This window comes from Schistocerca nitens, chromosome 5, assembly GCF_023898315.1.
Source record: "Schistocerca nitens isolate TAMUIC-IGC-003100 chromosome 5, iqSchNite1.1, whole genome shotgun sequence".
Classification (NCBI taxonomy): Eukaryota; Metazoa; Arthropoda; class Insecta; order Orthoptera; family Acrididae; genus Schistocerca; species Schistocerca nitens.
Genome location: NC_064618.1, coordinates 554,690,759 through 554,705,498, shown reverse-complemented (window position 1 = coordinate 554,705,498; position 14,740 = coordinate 554,690,759). Strand labels below are relative to the sequence as shown.

General features: G+C 36.7%; 1 protein-coding gene across 1 annotated transcript in view; it reads left to right on the top strand.

The window, feature by feature from the left end:
- LOC126260575 (uncharacterized) overlaps positions 1-13,148 on the top strand; it is a 106,095-nt gene extending 92,947 nt beyond the window's left edge. The window contains exon 4 of the mRNA XM_049957911.1: positions 13,084-13,148. Coding sequence (XP_049813868.1) covers positions 13,084-13,148 — 65 coding nt within the window. The remainder of the gene's footprint in view (positions 1-13,083) is intronic.
- Positions 13,149-14,740: the final 1,592 nt, after the last annotated feature.

Here is a 14,740-nt window from a genome sequence, read left to right as displayed (position 1 = left end):
TATCTGTGATAATACAAAAAGGAAGAGACAAATCTGGTCTGAACAATATCTGACTTTGACGCAACTGTCCTTTGATCTCTTTGAAAGCATCTGGACATTCCTGATTCCAGTCCCAAACACTATTCTTCTTCAAAAGTTCACACAGGCATGAAGCATTCAAAGCTTGGCTGCTACAAAATTTTCTATAGAATCCAGTTAACTCAAAAAATGATTTAAGGTCCCCCCCTTAGGAGCAGGAAAATTAACAATGGCACCAAGTTTCTCTTTATCAGATGCAATCCTTTCTCAGGTATAATGTGTCCTAAAAATTTTACTTCTTCCACACCAGATCACCACATTTACCTTTACCCATTTTCAGAGTCATTCCTCCTGATTCCAATTTTGAAAACACATCTCTTAACAGATCCAAATGTTATTCCCAAGTCTTTTCAGTGACCAAACTGTCATCAACATACACAATTAATTTTGAACTCACTTCACTTCCTAAGATAGAATCCAGAGCTTTTATGAATTCAGCTACTGATTCATTTATCCCAAATAGCAGCACACAGTACTGAAAACATTTACCTCCATTCAAAAATCAGTATACGTTCTAGAATTAATTTCAAATGGAATATGGTGAAATCCAGAGGTCAAGTCTAAACTACTCATGAATTTTACATTATCAAATTTGTGTAACTGCTGATCCATGTTCTTGGGATGCTCATTCTCTCCAATAAGAAACATATTAAAATGTCTAGAGTCCACAACATTTCCCACTTCATGATTTCTCTTACTTACCGCAATCAAAGGATTATTGTAAGCACTCCTACGTCTCTCAATTACTCACCATGTTTCCATTTTTTAAATTTCTTTCTCTACATCCTTCCTTTAAAAACGGTATACTATATGGCTTGAGAAAGATAGGTTGATGATTTCTAAGTTAATGCATGCACTGATAGCCTTTCACTTTCCATGATCTTTCACTGAAATCGTTTCTAAACTCCAATAACAAATTCCTAATTTGTTCCTTTCGTTGATCATTAAGAGTTTTAGCTTCCCTCACTTTAGAATCTACTACACCTTCAAAATACTGAATGTCAGTCTCATCAAAATTTGTATCATCATAAAAATTATAAAAATCATAAAAATTAGTTAATAATGTTTTGCAAATAGTTGCAACTTTTCCCACGGTTTAAAATACAGAAATCAGTTTTCATATATCACTTTTAGTTTCCAAAATAAACAAATCTTTAGCACTCCAGTCAAAACAAGCCTCAACTTTCACTATCCAATCATTACCAAGAGTGATATTTTCTTCCAGACTAGGGATCACTAAGCATCCAAGTTCAAAGGTTTTGCCTTCTATACTAAAAGTTAAAAGTACCAGAGATTTATCAATTTGCTTTGCTTACCGGTAGCTCCTCTTATCTTTACACTTACAATGGGTATTTCCACAAAATTCTTTCTATACTTGATTTTGTCTTTAAAATGTTCAGATATACCACAAATTGGGCTACCTGTATCAATCAAACAGCTGCCTTCACAATGATCAATCCTAATTTTAATGTAAGGACACTCAAAATCTGAACTGCTCTCTCTGTTGTCAGACACTGCATGCAAAAGATCACTTTCAATTTCATCAAATGGTCCATCCACATTGTCTTTACAAGTTTTTATCAACTTTACAGGTATCATAAAATTATTTTGATTACTCATGTTTTCAGGTAGAGATTGAACACATGGCACAAGTATCATTATTTGTTTCAGAAAGAGCACAAAACACATTACGGTCAAAATCACGCTTCCTGGTTAGATCCCCTTGCACTTCATTCCACCAACTGGAATACAAATTCTGACTAACCACAGCCAACTTATTCCAGAATGCACCTTTATCTAAGTCATCATCGATCTGGTTCAAAACAAACTTCAAAAATGTTTCACCTTTATTATCCAGGCTTGCAGATACCTCACCTTCACTGTTTGGGTCATTACTCTGCCTGACATTAATGAAAAACTGTTTTGACTGGACTGGTATTCAACGACCCTCACTTACAACATCACATACATCACTTATCTTACCTGTATTGTCAACATCACATACAAATAACTCTGAAACTTCATTTCTCATAAACTCCACAAATACCTGACACTCATCACATACCTCCAAAATTACTTCATCAACATCAGTGACAATAGAAGTCCTGTCTTCATCAAAGTCACTTACCTCACCTACATGCACTTGCAATAAGTCACCAGTCTCAGACATACCAAGCTCAGTTACTTCACAGCTCTCATTCACATCTACATCAAAAATACCTGATAGTTCAGATACATACCTGATTTACATACATCAACAACACTGTTTTCCACCCAAGAGAAGAAACCATTAGTACATACTACATCAAAATTCTCACTACTCTCACATTCTGGTTTGTGATTAGCATATCACCATAATGAAACATAGTACCCTAAAACTTTTGATCAAAACATAAATGAGAAATCTGATGTTCCTCCTGTGCAATTTTACATACATGTGCCATATCATTAATGCTGCTATTACTGTCTATTTGCAAGTGTAACTTATGGGTCCTGTGCTTGTTATGTTTCCTCACCCCAAAACTGTGGAGTTTCATTGAGGTGAACTGCCATTTCCTGAGTAGTTATTGCTGTGATTGTTTCTTCCATTAAAATGCCCATGGTTATTCCCATTAGTCATATCCTGCTGATGTTCAGAATTTCTCTCTATACTGACACTTTGATCCTGATGAACGTTACCATTATCTCTGTTTCTGTGATTACTCCCATTGTGATTTCTATCACTGGGTGACCGTCCGGTCTGCTGGGTGCTGTTGGCAAGCAGGGTGCACTCAGCCATTGTGAGGCTAACTGAGGAGCTACTTGATTGAGAAGCAGTGGCTCCAGTCTCGTAAACTGACGTACAGCCAGGAGAGTGGTGTGCTGACCACATGCCCCTCCATATTCGCATCCAGTGATGCTTGTGGGCTGAGGATGACAAGATCGCCTTCAAAGGCCTGTAACGAATGGAGTTTAGTTTAGTTTTTAGTGATTTCTATCATTCCTGTTATTATGGTACATACTTCTTTTACTGCCCTATCCAGCCTGTCAACAAATCATAAAAACTGTTCAAGACAATTGACAGGTCCGTGTAACAAGTCCCACTGCAATATTTCTGGTAATCTCCTTTTAAGTGGATCAATCAAGGTCATTTCGTCCAATGGTTTGTCAAGATGTGCTGATTTTTTAAGTTGGTTCTTACAAAACTCTTTCAAACTCTATTCTTATAATTAGGACCATTCCAAAATTCACTTTTAACTCTTCCCTGTTCTGCTTCTGACCAAAATTTATTTAAAAAACTTTTCTCAAAACTCTGATAAGTTTTCCACTGACTTAAATTTAAATTTACTCGTGATAGAGCTCTGCCTCCAAGAAACTTTTTAACAAATTTAATTTTTTGACTGTCATTCATGCCTAACACAAAGCTATCTCTACAGTGTTGCGGAAAATCCACTGGATGTAAATTATCTGATGGAAAACTTTTGATAGGAGTGTTGGACCATGCAATACCATTGTTTGCACACAGATTTCTGTTAATGCAACTTTCCTGAACTGCTGAAATTTTTTGATCTAAAACAATTACATTAGTCTGCATATTGTTTTCTACATTTAATTTTTTTTGTTTTTTGTTTTAAATTGGCTACATTTTGTTGGGTGGTAGCTCCTAACTCACACACGTTTTCCGCTACGGCATTCTGTTCAACTCTGATGTCATCAACAATCTTTGATTGCTTCACTGACTCAGCTACTAACTCATTTTCTAAAACAATAAATTTTATTTTCTAAAACATCAACTTTTTTTTAAAACTCAGAAACTTGATTACTAAGTTAACCTATTTGATCTTGTACCATGTCCATTTTACTATGTTTCCAGTTTTCAAGTTATTTAATTGTCCTTGTAGTGAAGCAAATTTTCTATCATTATCTGTTCTTATTTCAGTTAACTGACCATTGACTGCACTAAATTTGCTATTGTCATCTGACGTCATTTTCTCTAGGTTTGCCAAAATTAAATGCAAAACATCAGTCTTGGCTCTGAGCACTATGGGACTTAACATCTGTGGTCATCAGTCCCCTAGAACTTAGAACTACTTAAACCTAACTAACCTAAGGACATCACACACATCCATGCCCAAGGCAGGATTCGAACCTGCGACCGTATCAGTCGCGCGGTTCCGGACTGAGCGCCTAGAACCGCGAGACCACCGCGGCCGGATCAGCCTTTACTGGTTCTTTGCTGACTATGATTTCACTCAGCTCAAACATGGATCCTGCACCTTTCATTTCTACTTCACTTTTGCTTCCATCCCTAATCATTTTGTTAACAAGCACATGAGTCCACAAACAAATTAACTTCACAAATAATTTGTACTTATCTTTCCGTTTTAATGTACGTGGTTGTAGCTGTAAAGTCCTCCTCACTTTCATTTGTTCTGGTCCATCATTATTGGTAGTGCATCGTCACTGTTGGTATACAGATCCTTTGTTGGTCAGCCTTCAATTTTGCCCCATGTGATCGAAAATTTATTTGTACATAAATTTTAACATCAATAAAACAAAATAATTTCTGCTGCAGACATAACTTCATTATTAGTCAATTAATCACGGATGACTCCTACAGTTGTAATCTCCCCCTTCCTTCCTACTTCCATCTATTGTCCACATTAAACAATGTCCAGACCAAGTAATTAGTAAGCAAAGTCTTTTATGAAGATTTGAGAGGAGCGAAGATTACAATAAACATTCTAATTTACTTAGCTTGTCATGTTGAGTTCACTTCAGTTCTTCTTGTCTAGGAGTCTATTCTTGAAGCTTAAAATGTCACATCAGGTCCTCACGTGTGGTTTGAACTTAATAAACCTGAAGATTGTTGTTGCAGCATTTTTTTTACATAAATATATTTTCTCACATTTTAGTATATCATACAGTATTATGATTTTTCACATTTACAATAGTGAAATTACACTGTTCGCACAAAAAACATCAGATGCATGCTTACGACTCTGTCACTCTGCAGAAATAACCATATTCCAATGGGTTTACAATTTTTCTTAACAAATTAAATACTACTAGTTTTCTTTACAATATTAATTTCGATTATTATTTCATAAATGAACCCAGAAATAGACATAGTTAACTGTAGATGATTGCATAATTAATAATATAAATTTTAAGTGTGCCAATAATTTGTAATTTCAGCTGTTTTGAAAAAACATAATTTTAACTGTAGATTCAGAACTAGTACAGTACTTATACATTATAAGATCGAAACTAAAATGTTTTATAAAGTAACTCCTTTTCATAAATTTTAGCTTGCAATATAATATAATGTGTATAAAATTATATGAAAGGTTTCAGAAAAGCAACTGAGATAATAATGGCCATTCCAAAATTTGAAAAATAATGCTGGTGTCGACAACTACTATTGGGGAAAGGTGATGCTAGAGGAGGACGTTCTGTTACAGTGTGCAGCGATGGGACTGATCATGCCACAAAAATGCAGAAAATCCGCATGCAAATGACGAAATTAAGGATGGGCCCTGGAATGCCTAATCATGTGTTAATTTATGGCACCTAATCAATTTTAAAAGCCACACACCTAAAAATGTTTAACTGTTCTGCCTTCTGGTTAGCCTGTGTTGCAAGATATACTGACCAAAGTTGAGTTCAAGAGTCAAGTCCTGTATACATGCAGGCCTGCTGTTGACCACTACTCATCAGCTGCTGTGTGATGGGCTGACCCCCAGAAATGTAAGTCTGCCTTCTGTTGTGTCTCCAGTGTCAGAGTGTGTCATCTTTTTCATCTATATCTGGAGTGCCAGCTTCTTCCCATCACCTCTGAAACCAGAGTGTCAAACACTGTTTTTTGCCTTGTTTCACAAATTTTATTATGGCACACAGAGGAAAAGGGTACAAAACTGAGCCAGTTACAAATTATAGAACTTAAAAAACAAATGTATATATCCCCACACCTACTATTAAATGAACAAACCCAATTCAATTATTCAACTCTTTTAGATGGTACGGTATTACATATCCTAGATAGATGTAAAAACTTTGGGCCTCAGTTTACAATTGGATAAAAAGTTCTAGGCTGATGCATAACTTTATTCCTAGGTATGTTTAGTCATGTTAGTGTAATTGCTGAATTGCATAACTCCATAAGTAATTTGTCAAAAAATGGTGATTGAAGTAATTTTACATTAAGTCAAGTATCAGTACATTAAGGAGTTGAGATGTTCATCTTTGCCTTATCGTCATGTTTATCTTTGCTTTATCATCTTTAGAATCAGTAATGTACCTGAAAACGGGCTTATATTCCGAAACCTAGGTTGTGCAGTAATCATTGCAAGATGGCGGCTACAGTAAAAGTTAAGCAAGTGTCCTTCCAGAAAAACTTAAATTTTGCCGTAAAAAAGAAATCGTGTGAAAATTGTAAAGACGAAATCAAGAAACTGAATGAACGCATAACGAGCTTACAGTTCATAATCGGCAGTTTGAGAACGGACATTTCGAAAATACAACAAGAAAATAGTGAACTGAACACGCTAAAACTTGTGCGAGATATTTCATCCGTTACGGAAAAGTGGTCAAATGTAAAGTGCAAGAACAGCAAGTCCAAAGTGCAAATTCAGAAAACCTGCGAAAGTTACGCAAGCTTTGTGCACGAAAACACATTTCAAGTACTTTCGATCGCCGATAGTGAAAATGCAGCTTACAGTTAGCATGAACGATGGGAAAAGCAAAAAGACACTTTGGGGAATAAGGTAAGAGAAGAAAATTTACTGACGCAAACAACTGTGAAGGAGGTCAATATAAATGTGCCGACCAAAAATTGTGTCGAAGTGTGTAGTAAAACAATACAAAACGATTCGCAAATTGTGAACTCCAATAACAGGAAACTGTGTTTTCAGACAGCCATGGTCGTGGACTTCCGAGTAAACTAAAAGAAACAACTAAAACATTTTCGTGTGGTATAGTGAAACCGGGAGCCCCACTTAGCGAAATTAAAAAAATGACCGAATCCGCAGAGGCAAAAAATCTGCATGATAAAGACTTCGTTGTACTTATGGGAGACGCAAACGATGTCTACAAAAATGAAACAGCGAGTGCAACGCGCGATCTTAAACAGTGTCTGAGGAACCTCACTCACACTAACGTAATACTTGTCAATATTCCGCATCGCTATGATCTTGTAAGATGGTCATGTGTTAACAGGGAAATAGAAAGTGCCAACAGTCAGTTTGCAAAAATCTGCAGACATTTTAAAAACGTGAAATGCGTTGATATAAGCAGTATTGGACGTAGATTCCACACGCAACACGGACTTCACCTGAATGGCTTGGGGAAAGAATATCTGAGAAGCCTGATAACCAGGGTAAAAAAAAAACCATCAAAATAAATTCAAAACCAAAACGATAATTGCATTGCCATTGCCTGACTCCATAACGAAAACGCTTCAAAAAAATTCATTAGAAACTTCATCAGCAGCAGCAAAACATGTCAAAAAAGACCAAATTTTAACAGAAAGAACAGTGGACATCGATTTCAACAACGAAAGAACTACTGTTCCTCATCAGCCAAGTATTATTTTAGACGAAAATAACAAAAACGAGAAGACTACAAGTTCCAAAGGAAACACAGCAGTAGTGGTAGAACCAACATTTGAAGTGTCAGAAACAGCACCACCATCAACAACAACAAATAGAAGGCTGTTGGACAGAAGAAATGCTGAGCCTCCTTCTCATCTCAACAATTTTTTATGTGTGGGCCTGAAGAAAAAGAAGGGACAACAGTAGGTAGTGTCAGGTGTCTCCTCTCTCCTGTCTCAAGGCAGACTCCAATGGGTTCTCAGTCAGGTAACAGCACTAATAGAATGAAAAAGCAAGAGGAAGGCATCTCTTTCTTTCATCAAAACATAAGGGGCCTCTTAAACAGAACAGATCAACTCCTTATTAACATTAGTGAAAAGGACAGTATAAATAATGCCCAGATTTTGTGCTTAACTGAGCACCATGTTACTGATAAATGTGCCTTGCCATCTATAGTAAGTTATACTTTAGTAACATACTACTGTAGGGAAAGTAAAGATAAAGGTGGAGTAGCAATTTATGTTAAGGATAGTGTAGCATACAAAGCTATAGATATTAAGAAATATTGTGTGGAACAACAATTTGAGGCATGTGCCACAGAAATAACAACTAAATTCTACCCAATAATAGTGTTGGCTGTCTACAGGGCTCCTTCAGGTGACATAAAAACTTTTCTGCATTCAATGGAACTCCTTTTGTCATGGTTACTTTCAAAAGCGAAGGATATTGTAGTATTAGGTGATTTCAATATAAACTTTTTGACAGAAAATAAGAATAAAATAGACTTTGAGATTGTGATGACCTTACACAATCTGACATCAGTAATAAACTTCCCAACAAGAATTACATCCGAGTGCCAAACTATGATAGACAACATTTTTTTAGATGTAAATAGACATCAGAATTATATTGTCAGGCAGGTTATAAGTGGGCTTTCAGATCATGATGAACAAATTCTCACTATTTATGACGTTAATCTGTTCAAAAAAGAATTTCCTCGATGGAAATTCATAAGAGTAATTAATGAAGAAGCGAAAGGAACTTTCAACCACAGGTTGCAGCAAATGGATTGGTCTTTTGTATATAGCCATGATGATGTTGATACTAAATTTAACTGTTTTATAAATGAATTCTGTGCACTTTTTGAAGAAATATTTCCCAAGAAATGGGTCAGAAACAGCGCTTCCAATTCTGTAAGCAAGCCTTGGATTACAAAAGGTATAAAACAGTCATGTAAAACCAAAAGGGAAACTTATGCTGCAATAAGAGTCTGTAAAGATGTAGAAATATGGGAACACTATAGAATATACTGTAAAATTTTGAAGAAACTAATACATAAATCAAAAGCCCTTTACTATGAGAAGAAAATAGATAATTCTAATAATAAAATAAAAGCAATTTGGAGCATTGTAAAAAAAGAAACAGGAAGAGATACAACAGGTAAAGAAGATATAAATAATATAAGATATGAAGGTATCCTAGTAGACAACCCCAAAACGGTGGCTGAGATTTTTAATAAACACTTCCTATCAGTAACTCAACAGATTGGTTGCAAGCCCGATGTTGATGAAGCTGTAACTCTTTGTCAAGCCGTATATTCAAACACAATTTCAGAAATGCACCTTAATCCTGTCACTGTAGAAGAAATTCAAAAAATCATCATGTCTCTAAAAAGTACGAATTCTGCAGGGGTTGATAATATATCTAGTAACTTATTGAAATATTCTTGTGTGTGGATAAGGGACATTCTCTGTCATATTTTCAATGCTTCCCTTCAGAAAGGTGTTGTTCCCAGTAGACTTAAGTATGCCATTGTGAAGCCCCTGTACAAAAAGGGTGATAAAGCTGAACTAACTAACTATCGACCTATCTCCTTGCTGACAGCTTTCTCCAAAATTCTAGAAAAGCTAATACATGTAAGAATTACTGATCATCTCATGAAGAATGGAGTTCTCAGCAAGAGCCAGTTTGGCTTTCAAAAGGGCCGTTCAACAGAAGACGCAGTCTACGCACTTGCAAATGAAGTCCTAGATACTCTTAATGAAAAAATGCTAGCACTTGGTGTCTTCTGTGATTTATCCAAAGCGTTTGACTGTGTTGATCACCAGATTCTCTTGCAAAAAGCAAAATTAGTAGGAATAAGTGGTGTTGCAGGCAATTGGCTACAGTCATACCTCCAAGACAGAAAACAAAAAGTTGTGTTGAATAGTTCGGATGGAGTATGTGACACTTCCTCAGATTCTGAATGGAGTTCCATTACATGTGGAGTGCCCCACGCCTCAATTCTTGGGCCACTATTATTCCTGATTTTTATAAATGATCTACCATCATGTACAAGCCTGCCGTGTAAATTTACATTATTTGCTGATGATACCACAATTTTTTTGAGCAGTAGAACAGACAACAATCTTGAGGAACTCATTAATCACATACTCTCAGATATGGTTAATTGGTTCAAGGTGAATGGTCTCTCATTAAATTCCAGTAAGACCAGCTTTATTCAATTCTGTACAAAAACAGAAAAAGAGAGAGAGAGATAAGAGTGACATGTGGTAATCAACCAATAGTTAGAATGGAAACAACAAAATTTCTTGGAGTGCACATTGACAAGAAAATGAACTGGTCTTCACATATTATTGATCTCTGTAAGAGGCTTAGCTCTGCTACCTATGCTTTACGGGTTGTCACTACATGTGTTGAACCTAACACTGCAAAAGTGGCATATTATGGCTACTTTCATTGTCTCATTGAGTACGGAATTATTTTTTGGGGCAACCAGCCATTAGCAAGGAAAGTGTTCATTGCACAGAAGCGAGCTTTAAGAATTATATGTGGATTGCGCCCAAGAGACTCTTGTAGAAATAGTTTTCGTAATCTTAAAATATACACAACTACATGCCAATATATTTTTTCTCTTATGTGTTTTGTTTGTAAAAATATAGATATATTTCAACCAAACAGTAATTATCATGAGCATAACACACAGAGGAAGAATGACATACACAGTGAACTCAGAAATTTGAGCTTGGCACAAAAGGGTGTCCACTACACTGGAGCAAAACTCTTCAATGCTCTTCCTCCCGAAATAAAGACAAAGATTCGTAACAATAGTGAGTTTAAGAAAGCTCTAAAAATATTTCTGCTAGAAAAAGATTTTTACAGACTAGATGAATTTTTAACTAAATAAATTGTAATGTTTTAATATTATATAATACAAGTTGACATAATGCCACTATGAATTTTATTTAACCTGAGCTCTGTATCTGTGAGGGCTCCGTATCTGTTTTCTGTAGTGTTTTAATGATTCTAAGAAAATATGTATTTTCTTTTTTTGTATTGCTGCCCAAAGAATTTACTGTATAAATTTTTATATAATTATGTACTAAAATTTCTGTATATGCTATAAGAATATCAGATTGTATTTGTAAAAAACTGACTCATTCCACGTCCTTGTGTATCCAACACAGTTGGACGTATGGAACACGAAATAAATCAAATCAAATCAAATCATCAATAATAAAATTTCTGGAACAACACAAAAAATAATTTTGATTAGTTAATCGTACAGTAATATGGTTCATATATGCATATATGTGTCATCTTACTCAGGTTTGTTTGGTGTAAATATATGCCCCACACTTAAACACCATACCCTGGGGACTTCAAACTCAGTTTGCTGTTCAATGTATCTTCTGTCAACAACATTAAAAAAAGATTGTACAACTCCTCACTGCCCTCCCCAAAGAAGGGGTTGAGTTCATTCAGTCACCCACATACAAAAAAGCATTCCACACTTTAAATTGGACATGCAACAGGTGCCTTCTTTGACAAACATTTGATTCTTGCCACAGAAGCTTTCCAGCATGGTATGGTGCTCCTTTCACACTGGGAAACAGATGAGTCAGAACACTTGATAACTTTCATTTCCAAATCATTATAGAAAACCCAGCAAAACTTCACTCAGATCAAGAAAGAGGCCCTCGATATCATCTAGCAATGTGCAAGTTTCACACTTACCGCTATGGTGTGAAATTTCACACTATGACCAATCACAAGGGTTAGTAGCCAACATGGTATGCACCACCTCTCCAACCTCTTCACTGCTACCTTTCATCCTTAATCAAACAGTGAGACTGAATGGATGGTTTGCACTTTTAAGGAAAAGATAAAGGTGGCAGTTCAGTCTTTACCTTGGCAGAACATTCTACAGCAGGCAACCTCAAACCATCCTTCACTTCCTCCAGTCCCAATAAGACCAATACTCTCTACCATTTGAATATAGATTCTGTATGGGGAACAAGGTATGGGCATGGGCATTTGGATGGCAACCAGTATGGGCCACTGCTACCATCACAAATGCCCAGGGCTGATGGCTTTGCAATGTGGGCACCAACAGGCTTCACTGGCGGCACCACCAAAACCGACTGCAATGTCATCCTTTGTCTGGACTGGCCGTCCCCTGTAACCTGCAGCTGAGTCCACAAATGTGGCACTTACTGTCTTCTCCCATGCCATTGCAGTAGCAGCTGTGGTGGGTTGAAAGTAGTCACCGTCGCTGCTCTACAATGACTACGGAGTGGTTCCCCATTCCTCCTCCAATACAGCTGGTCCCGACATTTCCCTATGGTGCTGTGCAGACCCTGCTAGGCCCAATGGGCCATGTAGTCAACTTTGATCTGACACAAGGCGATCATGCAGACTTGCTCGAGTCTCCTCACCTAGCAACCCACACAAGACATTGAGCAGGCACTCCACCGGAGGCACCACCCCTAGCTCATCACTGGAGTTGGCACAGGTTGAGTCATTTTTGATCCTATGTACTATCACAGGTAGAGAGAGATGCTGTGACCAGCGACTCAGATAATGAGGCTACTCACTCACTACCACAACTGACAGCATTATTTACACACAGTAACCAGAGAGCACAGCTCAGCTACTGGATACATGCCATCCTCCACCACGTCACTTCATATGGCGTGGCACGATCCTGTGGTCTCCAAAGTGGGATAAAGCTACCCACACAGCAATAACAAGTCAGCGTCATATTCAGTCTACACATTTATAATGTACATGCTGGCTGCGCTCTTGTTGACAATTTACATAGCAAGCTTGGACTGTGTTTGGTGTGTGACTCCAGCTAGATCTTCCATAGCAGTTCGACAGACTTTAGCTTTCTTCGGGGACAGTATTTGACAGTGTTCATTCATTGCATAGACACCGATAGTCAAAAGTTTGTGCTGTGTCGAACTCTGAACCTATACTGAACATGTAACTACAGTTTTTGTTCAAATAAAGAAAATAGAGGTATAATTTGAACAGGGATGTTTTCAATTAATTTCTTTAAAGGATCTGTCTTTCCTAGCATTTATCCCATCGTCAGGATCTGCTGTTTTTTGTAATCTGACAAATTTCTTTTATTTAACATTGTCACCAGATACACATCCCACCACCAGAGTCATCACTTGGCAAAAGGCAGGGATGCGTCTCATCTGTCTGTGAATTGTGTAAGCTTTTTTATGTTTGTTATCATATTCCATCTGTTTATGCATCATATTTTCTGAGGCAGTGGAAAAAAAGTCTAAAAATCACACTCAGGTTGACCGGTGTGTGAGACCAGTCTACTGTATGGACTTGATCCGGGTCTGGCTCACTTTATTGCCTCCCAGTCTAGTGCTTTGTGCATTAGACCATATGAACAGTTCAGCTTTTTCATAAACCTAGAGTGGAAAAAATTATAGCTTAGGATCAGACAGTTTTTGTATCAACATGATAATGCTCCCAACAGCAAAGGTATGACAATTATGTCATGACCAGAAGGAATAGATTTATTGTAAAGAAGGATAATTAGGTTAATTTCCTGTCAATGAAGAGATTGTTAGAGATGGTGCACAATTTTGGGCAGTACAGGGACTGCGAATGAAATTGACCACATCTTTTTCAAAGGATTCATTTCGGTATTCGCTTTAATCGACTTAGAGATACCATGGAAAGTCAAAATCTTAATGTCCAGACAGGGATTTGAAATCCTTTTCTTCTGAATATGACACCAGCATCACTTCACTTGGTAAACTTGTTTGAGTGCCTTGTTACATACATTGCCTGACAAACATGTGAAGCACCCAAAAGACATGGTCAAATGTCAATGTAATTTTGTGCACATACACACCATTGGCAGGTATATAAATGATTAGAGTTCCAATTCTATGTGACATTTAGAAAAGCACTAGTGCTGTATGTGTTTAGTGTAGTTACCACATGTGGTGGTGTAGGGATGAGCAAATTTTTAAATACATTGATATCTATTGTATTGATATTTATAAAATATATCAGTATTATAGAGACAAAAATATCATTATTTTGATATATCTGTCAGTATTTTCAATACATACAGAAATTTAAAAAAGATGGTCAAAATGACGGGCATGATTAGCAAACATTTAAAAATTGGCAAATACTTTATTATGTCCAACATTAACCAATAAAAGACACACAATGTGCTATAAAAGCACTTATTTATAAAAAAACTAATTAATGAAACCAATTATCATCACTGATAGGCATTAACAGAACTCTTTGTTTAATATGTTCCCCTGCCAGTCTGCTTCTGTTATCTGGCAGAACAAGTTTACTAAGTAAGCCACTCTTTCAGACCAAACAGAAGAGACAGCACATTAAGCACATTTGAGCAATTCCTGACAAAACAGATGTGAAGTGATATCTAAACATTTCAGAGAAAAGGGTCCATTTTCCATTAAATATCAGTGCAGCAATGTGTGTGATTTTTGTACAGAGTGTATGTTGCTTTTTCAGTACATCTATGTTTTCTTGAACCAGGCAGTCACGGAGTAAGAGAAGTGCACATTCTGCCTCATAGTTGGGGGCAGGGAGTAACAATTTCCACCATTCTCATACAGAACTGTCACCAAATGTATGCACTTTACACCTTGTACCTACCATTTGCAATGGTAGAAATGACACATGGAAATAACAAGCCTTCATGAATATGCAGTATAGTTGCATTCATCTTCAAATCTGGTGCTCATTTGCAATACTGAATGTGAAATTAAATTAAGCCTATTGTAAGACTTTTA